We start from the raw sequence: 20,487 nt of genomic DNA, 5'->3' as shown, positions 1-20,487 counted from the left end.
TACCAAGCTGCCCACACATACTTGGTGCTTCAGTGTTTATTGATGATTTGTGCTTGATCGGGGTTATACAGTCATGACACTGGGCCCTCTCCAGTCTTCCTGATCTATATCTTGCCATTGGACCCATTGGCTCCCAAGGAGAGACTGAGGCTGGTAATTTTGCACAGCCCTCCCTCACTTCACTCCAATTCACTTGCAAGTCCTGGCATCATCTTCCCGATGCCATAGTCCTCTTCAAGAACATAGAACATTAACAACAGTAGTGATGAATGGTATATGAACCAAAAGCTAGTGCTCCAGAGGAATATGCTTGAATGACCCAAGATGGGCTTGAAGCAGTGGCCCACAGTGTCAAAACTGAATAAAGAGGAAGGTGAAGACAGAACAGGTTTGATGGCTTGGGAACATGGGAAGGAAATGAAGGATCAAAGATCACGAAGTCAGTTACAGGAAGAGTGATGGAGTAGGGTAGGGTACTGTGATCAGGGAGGGATGTTGCAGAGGTGAGGGTATGAGGGTATTGCAGTGGAGTAGTTCTGAGTGATGGGGAGACCAAAATATATCACTAGAACTTAATAGTCTTTAATACAAAGTACTATCAAAGAAATCAAGTGAAAATTCGTCAGCCGCTGAAACAAACAAGAAAATATCAGGTCAAGATTTCCCCAGATGAGGACTAGGGATCAATAAGGCATTTCAGGGCTACATATAACAATGTCCACCTTCTTTCCCCCACCAAAATTTACATTCAAGTTACCATGTACTCTAGAGGCAGATTTGGGGATATTAGAATAAGGAAAGCCTTAACTAAAAATTAAAAAGCAATGACTAGAGGGGTGGCCAGGTGGCTCAGTGAGTAAGAGCACGGGCTCCAGTGTTGGGATGACCTGGAGATCGAATCCCAGGCTCAGACACTCAGCACCACACCCAGAAATAACTGGCTGTGTAACCTTGAGCAAGTTATTTAACCCCGATTGCTTAAAAAAAAAAAAGCAATGACTAGAGTACTGGATAGAGTAGTGGGCCTGGACTCAGGAAGACACGTTCAAGTCTAGCCTTAGATACTTACTAGCTCTGTGTGACCCTAGGCATGACACTTAACCTGTTTGCCTCAGTTTCCAGAACTATAAAATGGGGATAATAAGGGAAGCCTCCTAAGGTTGTGTGAGGATCAAATAAGAGAATACTTATAAGATTGTTTAGCACCAAGCCTGGCGTTTAATAAACGCTTAATACACCTTTATTTCCTTCTTTCTTTTGTTATGACTAAGGAAAAATAAAAATCAGACATTAGAGTCCTTAGTGAAATAAATAAAGGCATGAGTACAGTATTCTTTCTTTGATAAATAGTGTGTATATATACATATATTTTATAAGCATCCATATATGTGTGCACATGATATATAGTCTTTCTTTGGAATGTAGGCATATGTACACATATGTATATTATACACACATATAAATACACACATATAATTCACACATGCATATTATATAAGCACATACATGTGTACACATATTCTTTCTTTAGAATGAATATATACATTATGCATATATGCATACATTTTACAAATGTACTTACACATATGTACATATACAAATATTCTTTGGGATATACATGTATGTGTGTGTACATATATTTATAAAGCTATACATACATGTATTACGCACACACGTATATTTTCTTTGGAATATATATGTACATATGTATGCATATGTATTTATACATATTATATACACAGGCTCCTATTCTCCTCAATTGCAATAGAAAGACTTAGTATACCCTGGCAGCATATTGTAGATCTCACCATATCATTTCCCTACTCAAAAATCTTCAGTGATGGGGTAGCTAGGTGGCACAGCACTGGCAGCACTGGCCCTGCAGTCAGGAGAACATGAGTTCAAATCCAGCCTCAAAAACTTGACACACTAGCCGTGTGACCTTGGGCAAGTCATTTAACCCCAATTCCCCTCTCCAAAAAGGAAAAAAAAATCTTCAGTGTTCTCCAAAGAGATAAAATACAAACTCCTTAATCTCCTCCAAAATCTGGTTCCCACCTACCTGTACAGGCTTATTTCTTACTGCTCCCTTCATGATCTCTGTATTCTAACTAGATTATCTGCAATTCCCACATTACGCATTTGCAGAAGCATGCAAATAATTGCTCTTCTTGGTCTTATTTCCATCTTTCTGAATCCTTTCCTTTCTTCATGGCTCAGTTGAGGTACCACATTTGTTCTGTAGCCTCCTCTGATTTTACTAGCTGTTAGACCTCTAAATTTTTCTTGTACATTACAAAAAATAAATAACTTTAAAAGAACTTAAGAACTCTGATCAATGCAATGCCCAGCCATCACTCCAGCAGAACAGTGATGAAGAATCCTATCCACTTCCCGTCAGAGAGGTAATGGACTAAGCGGGCAGAATGAGACACACATTGGACATGGCCAATATGGGAATTTGTTTAGCTTTGGCTTTGGTTTCCTTTTGAGGGGAAAGGGAGGAGGAGGAGAGAAAAAATAAATGTTTATTTATTTAACATTTAAATAAATGCTAAATAAAAAATAATTTAAAATAATTTTTCCACATACTATTAAAGTTTTTCCTTGTGTCAAGAAAGCACTTGAATATTGTTTTCTAGTTAAATCTAAGGCTAATTGACCAAAGACTCCACTTTTTCTTTTCCATAGGGTGGTCCATACATTTATTGAAAATATTCATTTGGAATTTAATAAAAATCAGCACATCTTTATCAGGAAATAAAACCTATTGTAAAAGCATAACCACCAAATAAGAAAGATTTAGAGAACTAGAAACTCCTGATTATAAGCTATGCCAGTTTGCCAGGGAGCAGTAAGGAAAGGGAGAAAGGAGATGGGGTAGGGGGATAAATTCACTAAGTCTCCATACCGTAGCAAATTCTTCCCAGGCAGACCACCCCTTAAGCCAGACAAAGTTCCAACTGTTCATGATCATATTCCTCTGTAATAAGGTGGCCAGTGATGGGTTCCTTGCCTACCTTCTTCTCTCCTTCCCCCTCAAAGCTCCCTGGCTTTCCCCTCCCCTCATATTTCAGTTTCTTCCCTTCAACTGGGAAAACTACAGTTCCCATCTCCTAACCAACAAGGTTATTTCAATGCATGTTTTTCCTATTTCAGTTGACTCTAAGTTCCTTGAGGGCAGGTACTATATAATTTTTGTCTTTGTTACTAACACGTAACTGTTTGTCAGCATGTACTAGGAAATATTTAACTGGGCTGGGGGGAGGACATATATTCATGATACACATTTACATTTAATTTATATTGTTAATATTTTGTTAATTTTTCATTTCCTTAAGTCTAGGCAATCAACAAAATAATAAATCAAGTCCTGATTTGTAACATATACTTGTTTCTGAAGTGAAAATGCTCACAATGAAAATTTAACTTAGTAAGCTGATACATGCTCATGCTAACACACCCTTGTGTTCAGAAATCCTAAAACTTAGGACCATTCTGGGGTGGTCAGCATTCTCTGGGGTATGATTTGTGACAACCAATATCTCAAAGAACAATTCAAGTCCCTGAGGGTAGGAAGTATATGGTGAGGGGAAATGAAAATTCTGTAACAATCCTATTTTCCTAAGTCCAGTGCCTTGAAATAACTAAAGGATTTGTGCATCTTAAGCTTATTTTAATACTTTAAGGATCCGTGACTTTATCATGTGGATACTTCCTTTGTAGTTGGAGGTAGCAACTCTTCTATAAGATGCCCTTTGCAGAATTGCTTTGGAAAGAAATTCATTGCCTTGTGGTCACTGGTGAAAAGTCTCTTCTTTGAACTTGACTTGTCAGGTCTTCCTGCAATAGCCAGACTGTCCATACCCATCACCATACAAGGACCATACAAGAAGCCTCTCCAGCTTGGTAGAATCTGGTAGTTTGTACTCCCCTGGCATAACTGTCAATAATACAGGTCATCTCTATGCCACCATCAGGCAGGACAGTAGGATTTTAGTGGAGGAACCTTATATCAGAGGCAAGATTTGAAAATATGTTCCCCTTTCCCACTGTACTACTTTCTAGCTGAGATTCTGAGTCTTTTCAACAATGTGACATTAAAAAATACAATCTTCCCCCATGCCCTCAGAACAGAGCTGCATTTTTTCATATTTGAATAGGCACATCTATAAAAAGCAATACTTAAAAGTAATTCTTATTGCCCATTTCCCACTCTTATTCATTCCAACTCAGGCAGATGTCTACTTTGCCTATATATCCTGAATCCTCAGTGTTGCTTTTGTAATATATATAAATCACTTTTCAAACCTGGCTATAAAAAAATGCCAGCTATTTTTTTTTTTGATTGGACCCAGAACAAGCCCAGGTGTTGAAGGTACTGGCAGAAAAACCAGCATTGCACCCTTTTCCTTTCATTGTACTCCCCCCTCAAGCACTCCCCCTTTGGACACCAAGCTGAGCATTGGTATCATGGTTGGCATAGCAGTTGCAATGAACTCTGCCTCCTGGAGCAGTTCATTGGCTTTACCTTGCCTTAATGGGCTCTTGCAAGATGCTATTTGCCTACCAAGAGCTGAGTTTTCAGAGGTGAAGTGGGCATAGCGATCCTGCTGACTGGGCACATTTGGGATTGTCATCAAATATCTATCACATAAAATGGCAGGAGATAGTCTGCTGAGAGTTTTGAATTCCCTCGGCAGTCTCTTCCATCTATTTCAGGAGAAGAGAGTCTTTTTTTCCCCTCTCCTCTGGATCACAGGAATTGGCTCATTAAACCAAACACCGGAGAACAGACTAAAGAGAAAGGGTAAAGGAAAGTACATGGGGAAGAAATCCTATTAGGGTCCCCAGCAGGAGGTTCATTGAAGACACACACACACTAATGAGAGACCTGAAGCTCCATTCATGTTAATGTGGTCTTTCAGCTCTAATGTCAACCTGGGTAAGACGCAAGGGAAGTGAAGCAAGGTAGAATTAAGTTTTGCTGTTTGTTTCCACAAAGATCACAAAATATTTTTTAAAAGTACTCAGACCATTCTAGAGCTTACTTTAAAAAAATAACCTAGAAAAAAAGGAAATGAAATATAAATAATTTGTGCTTCCTTAGCTATTTATAATTAGGTGGCTGTTTTTCTTTCAAGTCAAGACTGCCTGAGAAACTGCCATTGATTCAATGGTACCATCAATAGCACATCAGAGCTGGGAAGAACTTCAGAGGTCGGCTAGTTCCGAAATCTGAGAGCTGGAAGGGTCCTCACTAGTTACCTTTGGTGGTTGTTGAGTCATTGTGGTTGTGTCCGACTCTTTGTAACTCCATTTGGGGTTTTCTTGGCAGAGATACTGTAGTGGTTTGCCATTTCCTTCTCCAGCTCATCTGACAGATAAGGAAACTTAGGTAAATAGAGATAAGTAACTTTTCCACAGTAATATACCTGGTGAGGCTACATTTGAACTCATGGAGATGAATCTTCCTGATTCCAAGCCTAGTGCTCTGTGCACCATGGTGCCACCTGGCTGCCCTCAGTAAATATCTAGTCCAGCCCTTAGGGTTAGGATGTAGATTCTTTGTCGATAGTCTCAAGCTTCTTTAAACTGAGCAGTAGAGTTTGCAGTCAGAGATCACTCTATTTAAAAAATTTCCTCAAATTCTGCTAAGTTTATCCTCCCTAAATTTAACTTCTGACCTACTCCACTTGTGCAAGTCCCTCCAAGTCACCTATATGATTTTCTTTTTCCTGTTCAGCTCAAGACCTTTTCTCATCTCTATTTCTCTTCCCACCTTCTCCTAAAGAAAGCAGAATTACAACGGATTCTCACTATTTGCAGATTCTGTATTTATAAATTTGTGTATTCACTAAAATTTATCTGTAACTAAAAAATCAATACTTTATACTCTCATGGTCATCTGTGAACATGCACAGAGCAATGACGATTTGAGCTGCCTAATGTGCACAGTCCTACTTAAGGTCAAACAAGCCAGTGCTCTGCATTTCTGTTTCAGCTCTCATACTGTAAATAAGTGTCCTTTTCATGGTCTATTTAGGGGCACGTTTCTTGCATTTTGTGCTTTTTGCTGGTGATTATGTGGTTTAGAACGGCTTCCAAGCATAGTGCTGAAGTACAATCTAGTGTTCCTAAGAACAAGAAGGCTGTCGTGTGCCTTATGGAAAAAAGTGTGTTAGATAAGCTTTGTTCATGCATGAGTTATAGTTGGCTGTGAGTTCGGTGGCAGTGAAACAATAATATGGCATATCCAGAAAAAGGAAGAGAAATTCACCAATTTGAATTGTGAGGCCACTTCTGAAAGTGCTAAAGCAAATATTGTGACCAGATTCTCATAGGAACCAAACCCTGTATTTTTCCCCTAAGAGCAATAGTTTAGTATTAAGTAATTCAGTGTTCAGTGACTTTATAGAACATAAACTACCATGAACGATGAGTCAAGTATTTCATTTTATATATGAGGAACATGAGACCTGACCAGGGAGAACTAACCTATGTGCACTCAGATAGCTAGGATAAGAGCCCTGGTATCCTGGTCCCTAGCTTCCTGCACATGGAAAAAGTCTTAAACTTTAAGTTAAAGTCATTAGAATGTGTATTTGGTGACCAAAAAATGTGATCTGTCCATATGCATAATCAGGGTATATCTGACCATAATTATTCATCTGTCATTCATAAACATCACCTTAATTTCCAAGTTTCTTTCCCAACTCTTATTCCAATATCCTATTGTAGCTTGGAGATTGCCCAAGTGATGCCAGTGGAGTATAAGCCCTGGCAAGTTCTACCAAGCTGGAAAGGCTTTAAGTGTCAAGCCTGGTTGCCAACTATGTGTCATTATTCAGTCTAGCTAAGGATGGAGAACCTCATCAGAAGAACCCAGGGGACTTAGGGTAAGCCATTAATCCATCAATTCATTTAATAAGTTTTAGGCCATTCATTATTTATCCATGTAGTTAACAAGCATTATTAGGTCATTCATTCACATATTCAGTTAACAAGCATTCGTTGTCTATCATGTTCAAGGGACTGTATTAGGTAATGGAAATGGAGACAAAAATGAAGTATCCCTTTCCTCAAAAAGCTTACATTCTATTGGGAGGAGGGGTATGGTGGAGGTGTTGGTAATGGGAATATATACACACATAAATTCAAAATATATACAAAGTAGTTTCATAATTTCAGGGAGGAATAAATAGGAAAGGTCTAATGTAATGGGTGGCTGTATCAGCAATGCCATATTCACAATGCCTATGGAGATTACAAATATGCTGATATAATTATCCATTACAAAATACGTCATGCTTGCCATATGGGGAAATAAACTAGAAAATTTATTAAGATACCAAAAGACTGAGTCCCAAAACCAGAAAGTGAAAGCCATCAGAGTAGTTATGACATTGGCACAGGTAGATAAAGTAGAAAGCACCCACATTTTCAAGCCTTTAAAACAGAACAGGCTACCTCAGGCAAAGGTCCTCCTCTCCCCACTCACAGCAACCACCCAGCGTCCGGGAAGCGCGCTCCCAGCAGCTCCGGCCCCTGGCAGTCCTCAGCAGGAGTCCTTAGCAGAAATTCTGGCTAAGTCAAAAAGGGTTTTGCGCTGCTGCTGCCTCTGCTGCTGCTGCCGCCATTGCCACCACCGCCAGCCACCGCAGGAACGCTAGCTTGGCTTCCGCTTCCTCTTGCTCCGCCCCTTCCTGCTACGTCAGCAAGTCCAACGGGGCATGGAAGATCTTTAAATCCCATAACCCTTACAGTGGCACCTGTGCTGAGCCTTGAAGGCAGTGCCAGGTGAAAAATTGGCCCATGCATGATGAATTGTTTTTGACCACAGTGACTCATAAAATCATCTACTGAGATGTTGTAGGGCTATGAACTGTGCAGGTAGAGAAGGAACTTAGTCAGATAAAATCACAGGCCATGAAGGACTGAAGTAAGCTCTTACATCAGGAGGATGATAAAACAAAATAAAGGTTCCTTGATGAAACAGAAATAATTTCCACAAAATCAGGAGGGAACCACAGGTAACTACTAATAGTCTGGTACATCCCACTTACAGTTCCGACTCTTTTCTAAGCTTAGTTAATGATCCAGAGGGCCTCCAGTCCAAGAGTCAGTCAAGTTTCTCCAAGTTTGAGAAATGTTCATTCCTGGAGAGTGGCTGAAGCATTAAGGAGATCATATGAAAACTGCTTCTTTCATTAAGTTTGTCCAAAACTTCCTAGAAAATTAAGGTCTTTTCTCCCTCTTCCTGCCCCACCCACTACCCCACCCCACCATGACATTTTTTAAAAGGACTTTGTTGAATCATATCTGCTGGAGATTTCTAGCCCAGCTTTGTAGGTGAGGTAACAAACACATAAAGATGGAAAAGTGACTAAGAACAGATGTGCTCTGCTTCTGAGCCAACAAGTCCTCATTACAATTGGGTCTCCTTCCAAGGCCCCTAATGCATGAGTACCACAGAGGGTGCCAAAGCCCGGCATAGTAAAGTTCTGTTGAGGACTATGGCTTATAATGAGCTCTCATTCATTCACCTTACTGATTGTGACTTCAACTGAGGTGTAATCTCATCAACGCGGGCACCAACTCCAAATCAATGGTTGCCACCCAATCTGCTAAGCTCTTTTCTATGTATTCCCATAATTATCATGTCATATGAAGGAAGGAATATCTGGAGAGTTGGAAGGAATATCGGAAATCAGTGAGTTTAAGTCTCTCATTTTACCCATGAGGAAACAGTGCTAGAAAGATAAAGTGACTTTCTCAAGGCTACTAAATTAGTTAGTGACAGGATTGGAACCAAGTTAGTCAGTCAATAAACTTTTATTAAGTCAAGCCAAGAATTGTGCACTGAGGACACAAATAAGGGCAAAAGACAGTCTCTCCCCATGAGGAGCTCACAACCTTAAAAAAATTGTTTTATAAGTTTTTATAGATATTTTCTGTTTCTTATATCACCATAGTATCCCTCTCAAGAGGCACCCCAGATGACAAAATTTTATTTTTGAGGGGGAAAAAGTCAGCATAACATCAATATATTGAAAAGGTCCAAAAACATGTGCGACGTGTTACACCTGTGGACCTCCTAACTCTACGAAGGGGTAGGCTGGGAATATCTTCTCAGATCTCTACCTGATCTTTATAATTTTGTTACCAATGACTTAGTTTTTGGTGCATCATTCTTTCCATTTACATTGTTATACTTACTGTGTATGCTGTTTTCTTGGCTCTGCTTAATTCACTCTGCACCAGGTCATTAGGATATTTTCATCTTCATGCTTCTCATCATATACATAATTTCTTACAGCACAATAGTATTTATTCTATTTCATTCTAAAATTTATGGACATCTACTTTGTTTCTAATCCTTAGATATTACAAAAAGTGCTGCTATAAATATTTTGGAGTATATGGGGACTTTTTTTTTAAACGATGGCTTTACTGAGGTATAAGCCTGGTCATGGAGTCTCTAGCTCAAAGGATATGGATATTTTATTCATTTTATTTGCATAATTACAAATTGCTTTCCAAAATGGTTGCACCATTTCACAGCTCCACTACTATCTCTGTTTTTGACATTTTTTATGTTTTTGCTGACTGCTGCTATATAATATAGTTTGGGGTCTGAAAGTGCTATTTCCACCTTCATCTTTACTTCTTTTCATCTTTTCTCTTGATACCCTGTATTTTTTGGCATTTTTACAAATGAATTTTCTTACTATTTTATCAAGTTCTGTAAAGTATCTCCTTGGTAATTTGATTAGTAGAATATGAAAAGAGCAAATTAATTTGGTAGTGCTATTAATTTTTATCATATTGGCACAGCCTAGCCACGAGCACTGAATGTTCCTCTAGCTATTTAGGTTGTTCTTTATTTCTTTAAGGGGACCTTTGAATCTATACAAGTCTTTAGTACGTTTGGGGAAGTTCATTCCTGGATATTTCAAAGTTATTTCGAATGGGATTTCCCTTTCTATTATTTATCATATAGAAATGAAATTTTTTTTTGGGGGGGGGAGACAATCAAGGTTAAGTGACTTGCCCAGGGTCACACAGCTAGTACGTATCTAGGGCCAGATTTGAACTTGGGTCCTTCTGACTACAGAACCAGTGTTCTATCCACTGTGCCACCTAGCTGGCCCAAAATGTTGTTGAACTTTGAGGATTTAGTTTATAGCAGGCCTCTTCTGTGAAGTTTGGATTCAGTCAAAAATGCTGCACTTGAGGACCTGAAGGGTCACATGTGGCCTCAAGGCTGCAGGTTCCCCACCCCTGTCCGAAAGTACAGAAACAACTGAAGTTGCTTTATCTTTCAAGAATAATTTGTTTTGGAGAGGTAGGAGAGATTGTGGGGACTAGAAGAAAATATCTAATCTGCCATCTTGTTGCCCATGTACGAATGAGTTGTTTGCAGTACACATAAGAAATAATGATGGAGGGAAGTCACTAGAATTGAGAGGGACCAGGAAAAGCTTTCTGTAGATAGCAGGATTTTAGTTGGGACTGGAAGGAAGCCAGAAAAGTCAGAAGATGGAGATGAGGAAGGAGAACATTCCAGGCACAAGAGACAGTTAGGGAAATGCCTGGAGTCAGGAGATGGAGAGTTTTGTCCAAAGAACAGTCAAAGAAGCCAGTGTCAATGGATAGACGCGTACATAGGAAGGTATAAGGTATAAGAAGATTGGAAATGATCAGGGGATGGGGCAGGTTATGAAGGGCTTTGAACATCAAAGGCTTTGATATTACTTGATTCTGGAGGTTATAGGGAGTCACTGGAATTTACTGGCTGTGGGGTTATTTGCCTATGTTGTATCTTACTCACCACAGAACTGAAGAATGGCTCAGAGAAAAGTTCAAAAAAGGGAGGAAGACATTATGAAAGGAAAAAATAGTCAGAAAGGTAGGGAGCACAATGGATAGTATACTGGCCTTAGGGTCTGGAAGACCTTAATTCTTACCCTGCCTCAGACACCTTAGACTGCTTCCTTACCTGTGAAATGAAGCTTGGCTTCTCAGGTCTGTGATAGTAATGGCATTTAAAGATTCCCCTGTATTGGCTTAGTTTTTCAAATTGATTGTGTTAAAACCCAGAGCTTGTTAATCCCACCTGTGGGATGGACTTGTTGACTTGAAAAGAGAGACACGAACTGGGAGGAGCTGGTGACTGACGTAGATTTGGAGAGACAAGAGAGAGGCAGAAGAACTTTTTGGAAGCAGCACCTCGTGGAGGCAGAGAGAGAGAGACTGAGAGAATTGCTGAGTGCCACTTTGAATTGCCCTGGACTTTTGAGACCTGCCCCCTGAGCTGCCAAGGACTGAGGAGACATGGCTGTTTTGCTGGTACTTTGTCTGTCTGTTTTGATGTTGTTTTGCCAGATTTGTCCACTGGTGAAAGACAGTCCTGTTATTGAAGAAGTCCTGGAACCTGGCTTTTGGTTAAGAAGCCCTGAGACTGTCCTGCAGACAGAGAGTGAATACTGTCCACTGGTGAAGGGCAGTGCTGTTGTTACAGGGGTCTGGAGACTGTCCTACAGACAGAGTGAATACTGTCCACTGGTGAAGGACAGTGCTGTTGTTGCAGGGGTCTGGGAACCTTTCTATTGGTTCAGAAGCCCTGAAGAAGGATTTTCTTGTTGTATGTTTACAGAAATCCTGGGAGAGGGTTTTGCTAATGTTTTCAAGGGTTCTAGGACTGTTCTACAGACAGAGGATGAATTAATGAAGGGACTGGCAATGTATCTTGTGGCCTTGCTAAGCCTTGTCTCCCCAGGAACTAAGATTGCTGAGAACTTGCCTCGTGTCAAGATGAAGAAAAGACCTCCATTTGGGTATTAAGTGCTGTGCTTAAACTTGATGTAACTCTGGGGTAGATTCAATTGTGATCCAGGGGTGGGGAACTTTTGACCTTTTTGTGTTCTACGGTTAAACAAATGAATGTACTACTTATGTTTGGAAACTAATCTCCATTTGAGAAGAGGGGCTTTGTGGCAGACTAAATGAAGGTACAGCCTAGGGGTGGAGTAGTATTTAGAACAGGGACTTTGTAATTGATTCAATGATTGGAAGGTCCTGGGGTGGGGTAGTACTTGGAGATTATTTAATCACACTTAGTAAATGCTGTATTTTGAATGATGTCATGGTTTGACCTTCTCTGTTCTTGGTTTGTCACTGAATAAAATGGAGAGCACCTATGCTGGTATTTTGAACCTTGGGAAGTTGCCTTTGCTTGGCATTACATTACAAGGTCCCTTTCAGCTCTAAAGCTATGATGCTATGGCAAGGTATTCAACCCAAAAAGAGCATTAAAATTAATGAAGATGTGGCTAGAGGGCCACACTATTAAAGTCACCTGGTCTTTCCCTGGAAAGCTTGTGGACCAGGTCACAGAGAGGTAACACTCTGGGTGACCAAAAGAAACTCTTGCTTTCCATTCTTCCAATGTAAACTTGTACAAATGCCAGAGTAGAGATTCTGGCACATAAGGTTCCATACAGACTATTTTTTTTTTCTTTAATGGCTCCTTCCTATAAGCCTACAAACTTGTAGAGAGAGACCTACCTCCCTTGTTGTAATATGATATTCTCTTGTATCTTCTCTCATCTAGCCACCGTCCCATTACTCCCTTCTATTTCGATGCCAAACTACTTGAAAAGGCTATTTACATCTGGTGTCTCCCTTTCCTAGTTACCTTCTCTTCAATTTGTGAAAAATTTCCTTCTTCCTTCCCTGCTCACCTCTCAGACTTGCTCAAGGTCACAAAGCAGGAATGGAAACCAGGACCTCTCAGTGCTCTTACTACTCTATCTGCCATAGTTGGCTAATGGATACCTCCTTGGATACCTCCAGCCACCCGCATACCTTACTGGAAATACTGAATGTTCCAGTACAGGTTAAACTAGGTGAGATTCTATGGTTCTGGAAAATCTCTAGTGAAATATTTGGAATGAAATGATTCTCCCAAGCTCACATAGCTAGTAAATGTCACAACCTAAATGAGAATCCAGGTCTCAGCTTTCTTTTTTTCACATAATAAAATTCTTTAATCTATACCCGAATGTCTTAGAGAATAGTAATCAAGTTTCATTTAGCCTGGTGTAATGGGAATGTAAATTTTAAAGATCTTTCCTGCCCCTAGGCTAAAGTGCACCTGGAGCCTGGGATGGGAGGCTTGTTTTTCAGTAGATACTTCTTGATTGGCCAATGAGTCAATAAGGTTGTTACATTCTCTGAGCCAGGAGAAGGCTGTATAAGCCCTGATGTGTAGCTTTGTTTTGGGGCTCACTTTGAGAAGTGTTCTGTGATTTCATCTGGATTATGGGAAGCCGTTTTTGAGAGCCCCCCCTCGGCTTTGAAAAACCCAGATGTTGAAACCCAGATGTTGATTTGGTATGGATGTAATGGTTGGACAGTTTGAAAACTGTCTACTTGATCTGTTTCTCCGTCTTGATAATTCTTGTCTGTATATTCTGAAGTTCGGGTGCTGACCTTTTTCCCCTGAACTAGGTAAACAATATATGTTTGACTAATTAAAGTAAACTTGTTAACCCATTTTGAGTTGCTTTCCTTTAACAAAGCAGATCTAAGAACCTGTGTTGGCAGCAAACCCTGAGGACGCTTGGGGTGCTTGCTGCTACACCTGGCATTGGAAGCAGGCTCAGTAAGTTCTTCCATCTTTGGTACTTCCCCCTGGACCATTAAATCTATGGGGTCATATCTGAGACAGGCCTTGAAACCTTAATTACTCCTTTGAATCTCCTGTTAAACTCTTTTATAAGCAATGGTCTCTCCCTTAATACTTAGATAGCTCCTCCTCTTCCTCTTCCAACTCCTGGAAGAAAGGGGATTATAAATAATAAGAACTATGGCATTTTCACTCCACTCTAACACATCATAAATGTGTCCTAGTGGGAAATAAGGTAGAAGACAGAAGGTTAGGAGATTAATTCAAATCCCCAGGGATAGAGGCTACCTGGTTCGACTTCCTGAACAACACCTCTCTCTATAATATCCCCAACAAGTGGTCATCTGGCATTTGCTGGAAGATTTCCAGCATGAGGAAACAACACCTCCCAAGGCAATCCAGATCATTTTTCTAAAGACTTGTTAGGGAGTTTGTATCTTAATATACCTCTGCAATTTTACTCATTGCTCCTAGTTCTTTCCTCTGGCCACTGGCAGATCATTTCTAAGCTCCTTCTATATGATGGTCATTCATTTGCTTAAAGACAGCTATTAGGCCTTGTCCCACCCTCCAAATTTCTTCTTTTCCAGTCTTAATATCTGGAGTTCTTTCAACCAGCTCTCGTATAGCATGGTCTTGAGTATCTCTGCTATCTTGATTACCGTCCCATTTGCCCACATCTTTCCTAATTTATGACTGCCAGTACTTTATAACCTAGATGTGATCTAACCAGAGTAAGGTGGAATTGTCACCTTCAGTGCTCTGGACGCACTCTTGCTCTATTTAATTCAGCCTGACATAATTTAGGCTCTTTCCAACTCCCATATCGTCGCATTGCTGACTCAAATGGATCTTGCAGTTCACTAAAGCCCCAAGTACCTTTTTCAGATGAACTGTTACTTAGACACTTTGTACTTGTGACACCGATTTTCTAAATCTAACGTAGGATTTTTAGGTACCTCTCTATAAATGTAATGGTTTCAAATTTGGCCCATTGTTTTAGCCTGTCAAGATCTTTTTGGATCCTAATCATCATTCGATGTTGGTTATGCTCAGTTTTGTGTTATCTGCAAACTACATGTTTTTATTATGTATCTTCAATGAAGTCACTGACAAAAATGTTAAAGAACATTAAGGTAGATCAGGGATGGGGAACCTGCAGCCTCAAGGTCACATGTGGCTTTCTAGGTCCTCAAATGCAGCCCTTGGACTGAATCCATTTGTCCTGTGAAGTCTGGATTCAGTCAAAGGGTCGCACTTGAAGATATAGAGGATTACATGGGGCCTCAAGGTCGTAGGTTCCCCACCCCTAAAGATAGATCCTCAGATAGTTTTAATTAAGTGGTTAAATTCTAAGCCCCTAAAAGCTGCTTGTAATTAAGTGGTTAAATTCTAAGCCCCTAAAAGCTGCTTGCATAACTTAGGCTATTATACTACCAATTGCTAGGCAGTCAAAATCAAATAGTGTTCTTCTCAAGATAGAAATTTGCAGAGATTCTATCACATACACCTGTCCTACAGTATCAGGGCTGGAATCCCAGGGTTGGTATGCCAGAAGTATGGCAACATGTCCTACCAAAATTTGGTTTGAGACATTTGAGGCTAAAACCTACTTTCTCCTTGATTTGAGAGACCAAGGCAGGAGTCTTTTTGTCTCTACTTTTCCTAGAGGTTAATAATGGTAATACACCATTTTGGAATGCATCAGCTTTTAGGAAATCTAAAAAATGCAAGCACACATAAAACCCACAAAGTATTCACACCATTGAGAAGCCTGGTGTCACTCCTGGTGGGCTTTTAGACACCGTTTGAGCTTAAAAGAAAGGGAGATGGAGCAGTGATGTTTTTCAGCATGTTTCCTACCTCTATCATGTGGATTCTGATCTTGTAAGAAAATGGAAGTTTCCAAATCACTCTTTGCATTAAAGGGTATAGTAGTCTCTAATGCCCAGCACAGTGTTTTGCATATAGACTAGGTACTTTTTTTCCCCATTTTATTTCATGTTCAATTAACATTTATTTTCTCTCCCTCCCCCAATTTCAAAGGAAAAAAATATTATAAATATACATAATCAAGCAAAATAAATTGTTGTAGAGTTCTACTGGATTGGGGATAAAGGACATTTAGAGAATGGGTGAATGAAGATTAAAGGATATTAATTATGAAAAGTTTTAAACCATACTGTTAGCTATAAAATTGTCTTATCATTAGAAGAGACATCAGAGATCATCTAGTTCAATCCTTTCTAGTTCGTTACTCAGATGAGGAAACCAGAAGGCTTGATAGTGTGGGGAGTGAAAAGCAATGGACTAGGTATTAAGATAACCTATTTATCTATGAATTAGACCCAGTGTACATGTATATGCACTCTTATGTGTAAAAGAGAATGTATGAGACCATAACCTATTTATCTATGAATTAGACCCAGTGTACATGTATATACGCTCTTATTTGTATAAGAGAACATAGTTCTCTTCTATTTCTATTTTAAAACTTTTATTATATTCTTAGAATTTATTTGTGGCATTACCATTACAGAGAATAAGCATGGTATAATGGATAGAAGGCTGGCCTTGGAGTGATAAAGATCTAGGTTCACTTCTTGCCCCCGACAAATACAACCTGTGAGACCCTGGATACTAAATCTTTCATTGCCCTCTGGGACCTAAGATCATACAAACAACAGACAGGTTGCTGATCTGCATTGGCAGAGCGAATTCCCTACTCTGATAAACCACAGGTTTAGGCTAAAAAAAAATTACAACTGTCACAAATTTTAGAAAATGAAATTTTTAAACTGTGTTCTTTTTCCCTGTAGACGCTAGACACAGAAATACTCAAGAAAAAAAATGACATTTAAAACTATAAATCCCCATCTATCGTCGAATGAAAAGGACCACTATTTGTCAAAGTATGTTTGTGTTTATTTATCACAGAGAATTTTAAGGAAAGACGTTTTATTCCAAGACCTGGCATTTAAGACTAACACTTGGCTACAGAGCTTTCAGCAGTGTCAAACCCAGAGCCCACAACACTCTGGAGTATAACCAGAACCAGACTAAAACGTAGTTCCTAATTGACTGTAATGTGTTGATGTGTTAATAAAAAAAGAAATATATCAACATATGGTTTTCTCAGTCAATCCGTGGCCTGCAAGGGATCCTTAGTAAAGTCTGGTGGCTCCCACTTCTATCTGAGTTTGATGCCACAAGTTTAGAGAACAGAGCTAGTACCCAGCCATTCAAGCATCGAAAGCAAATCCAGAGTACTGCCAACATCCCTCAGGTAAGCGAGACAAAATAAAAAAATTCTATGAGCTCTAAATAAAGATGGATTGGAATGAGGGAAAAGTGGTGGACTATAAAGCATAGTGGGAGAAGACCAGTTTTGGTGCAGGGTCATGACAGTAATTAGACTCTCAGGGCTGGTGGTCTAGGGCCCATGCATGGAATCTGGGACATTTATGTTGCTGCTGTGGGGAGCTTTTATTCTGAGAGGGAAGTCTAGAGGATTGGCAGGGAGTAGAGCATAGTCCTGGATGTGGATGCCCATCTCCCTTGTAAATCATTCTTACCTACCTGATAAAAACTGTCAGTGAAAGTAACCCCACCCTAGTTGTAGCTTGGTTAGGGAGAGATATATGAATTTCTTTCCTGGGATGGTCATTTTTGACAAGCATGAAAAGAACTGTTGTCTAATAATTATGGCTTCTATCTAAATAAGACCAATAGATGGAAATCTGAATTGCATATCAAGTCAGTAAGTCATGCAAACAGAGCTGAGTTTTATAAGGGGAAATCCTTTAAATAGTTTCACTTACTGTCATACATGGCTTTCTAATACTGTCCATTTTTGAAATGTAGCAACATTATGAGACTGTGCTTATGGTTAATGACATTCATATTTCTTGAGTGTATACTTTTTTTTTAAAAGAAACAGTATTTTATTTTTTCCAATTACATGTGAAGACAATTTTTAACATTAATTTTTTTTGAATGTATATTTTTAAAAGGCAACAAGTCTTTTCAGTAGTCTTTGGGAGGGGTGCAATAGTTCTTAGCTATTAATTCAATAAAGAAGTATTCTTCTTTGGAAGTAACAGACATCACGGTTTTGGACTAATTTGGCCCTTACCTCCTAGAAAAAGAATCCTGATGGTGTTTGCTGAGCTCTCTGCCATGCACAGTACTTTCTTGTGGGATCCTGTTGGACTCTTATCAGCCCATTCTGTTCAGCCCAGTAAGGGAAATGAAAAGAAATTAAGTGTTTCAGGTAGCGGCCGCCATCACCATCACCATCACCATCATTTTAGGCCTCAATGTTTTCAATCCTTACACTAAAATTTATGGCTGTATCTTAGAAACTGTAATGATTTAGGAATTTTGATATGAGGAAACTGGTTAAGTTTAGCACCCATAAAACTGAAGGAATGTAGGTATGAGTATCTGATGATTATTATCTCAACCTTACAACTTGAAGGGATATACCTTGTCATTTGACATTAAAATTTGTAATATTTGGTAGTAGTGATGGCTGCCGTGAAGTTTTGATTCTTGATTGCTCTTGGACTAAAAACTATGATGATGATTTTTTTCCTATCTAACTCTAATGGAGAGAATGCAATTTTTCTCTTTATCTCACAAACATACTGATTTCCATTTATATTATTGGGATAGCACACAGTAAGTAGATAGAGGTCATAGATAGTTGGAGCTGGGATTCCCAAATTTTATCTGAAAGAAAGGAATTTTCTTTGGCAGAACCATGTTATAATAATACTTTCTGTATACTTAGTTCTGAGAAAAATTCATCTTTTGATCTGCAAGGCACAGCACATAACTTTAAAATTTGTTCTGTTAAAGGGGCTACTTTGTAGGATCCATGTTAAAATCCTGATTAATTGAATGCTTGCCACTTTTTTCTTTCAACCTGAGGCAATAATTGCAAATAGCACAATTTTAGACAGTGAAACATTACATAATATTACCATTAACTGTTGTAGACTTAAACAAACTTTACAATTGTTACCAGTACATAATTTAATTTGAAAAAGTCATCAGAGGGTAGAAAATGATAAAATATGAAATTTTAAGTCTTTGAAAAGAGTCTGGACCTTTAGGTACACCCTCTGACTTTACATATACTAGGTAATAGTGAAAGTATATTCAAGCAGAGCACTCGCAATATGAAGACACAAGAGGACGACCCTAAGGACCATTTATAACAGGATCAGCTAAGTTGGGCAACTAAAATATTTCTCTTAAATCGTTCTCAATTGGAATTTATGTGATGAAAACTGATGTGTTTTTCTCAGCTACATTTATTCCAAACTTAAATCAATTTTAATTTTCATTATTTGCACAGCACAGGAAATACATCTGGCTTGATAGTTTGTTAGATTTAGAGTACATGATTATACAGATCCCATTTTAGAAATTAATCAATTGGTGCTTGTGTGAAACATCTCTCACCCCTTTCTCTTAGTCAAGAGACTTATTAGTGAAGGTCCCATCAACCATGGAAAGGAACGGCTCCCCGCATCTCATGTTTCTTGACTCAATGTGTCTTCACTTAGTTTTGTATACACAGAATCACTTTCACTGAAGGCTATAGGTCTGACTTAAGTTATTCAATTTAAGAGTAATGATGAGAGAACGTGGATCTTTCCTGTTCTTTTGAATGGTTATCTTTCCTTTTAAGGTCTCACCTAAAAAAAAAAAAAGAATGTCTGAATATTCAAGGAATTTTACAGAAGATAATTCATAATATACTTTAAATGTGATATATTTAATAAATTAATGGCATTAAGTCACTTAAAAAAAAATAAGCATTCACTACAGATCCCAAACACTAGAACTTGGATGAAAAAGCAATGTATAGTGGTTGTACAGGGTCAGGGTCCCCAGCTCTAGCTTCATGGGAGAAATTAGGCACTAGTCCTTAAGGTTAGCAATTCAAAAAGAAAGACATGCTATATATGTTTATAACAGAGAAATATACAGGGTGTTCATAACTTCCAGGATGCAGTAAAGTTTCAACAGTGGCACCAGTAATAGATGAGGTAAAGAAAAGTCATTATCTTCGAAAACATCATTCTCTATTTCTATGTAAGCAGAATTCAAAAGAAAGCTCTAAAGAAAGGAAAATGCATCCCTTAACACAAATACCTTGCTTTAAATAAAACAGCCATAGGATGTCAATATAATTCATAGCTAGAAAGATGAACTGGATTTGTTGCAATAAGATTAAAGATTTTAAAATATACACATGATACAGAAGCACATTTCTAATTATACCAGAGGTGGAAAGTAATCTAATAAAATTCAAGACATTCTGAACAAATAAGTAATTATATTGCATGTTCATTTCAGAATTTTCTTCCACAATAGGGCAAGAAGTATTTCTTAATAAGGAAGCAAAAATAACAGATCAATATTTCTTGGTTAAAAGCAAGAGCATGAGACCAAACTAAAGGGTATTTTATACTTTCTGAGATATAACCTCAGGCTTAACAATCTGTGCCAACACAACAAGATCCCTAATAAGCTTAAAAAACAATCATGAAAAAGGTGGTATAAAATTAGACTTGTAATGTTAAAAACCATCAATTTCATCAAATTTATAAACCTAACTAATTACTAAATTTTTCAGTGTGTTAATTTCAAACAGCAACACTTAATCTCCAGAGTTAGGTAATATATGAAATCATTAAAAAAAAAAAGTCATAGGTAGAAAAAGTATTTATTGTTCACTGTGTGTCAGGCATTGTCCCAATAACTGTGGATACAAATAC

The 20,487-nt window shown here is 38.6% G+C and overlaps 1 protein-coding gene across 1 annotated transcript in view; it reads right to left on the bottom strand.

Annotated features, from left to right (window-relative positions):
* Positions 1-16,596: 16,596 nt before the first annotated feature.
* Positions 16,597-20,487, bottom strand: part of PRMT3 (protein arginine methyltransferase 3) — a 153,162-nt gene continuing 149,271 nt past the window's right edge. The window contains exon 16 of the mRNA XM_069091287.1: positions 16,597-19,401. Coding sequence (XP_068947388.1) covers positions 19,292-19,401 — 110 coding nt within the window. The 3' untranslated portion in view covers positions 16,597-19,291. The remainder of the gene's footprint in view (positions 19,402-20,487) is intronic.

Source organism: Petaurus breviceps, unplaced genomic scaffold, assembly GCF_028583685.1.
Source record: "Petaurus breviceps papuanus isolate PSGF00001 unplaced genomic scaffold, PetGlider_PUasm1.0 188, whole genome shotgun sequence".
Classification (NCBI taxonomy): domain Eukaryota; kingdom Metazoa; phylum Chordata; class Mammalia; order Diprotodontia; family Petauridae; genus Petaurus; species Petaurus breviceps.
This window is presented reverse-complemented; position numbering and strand designations above follow the sequence as displayed.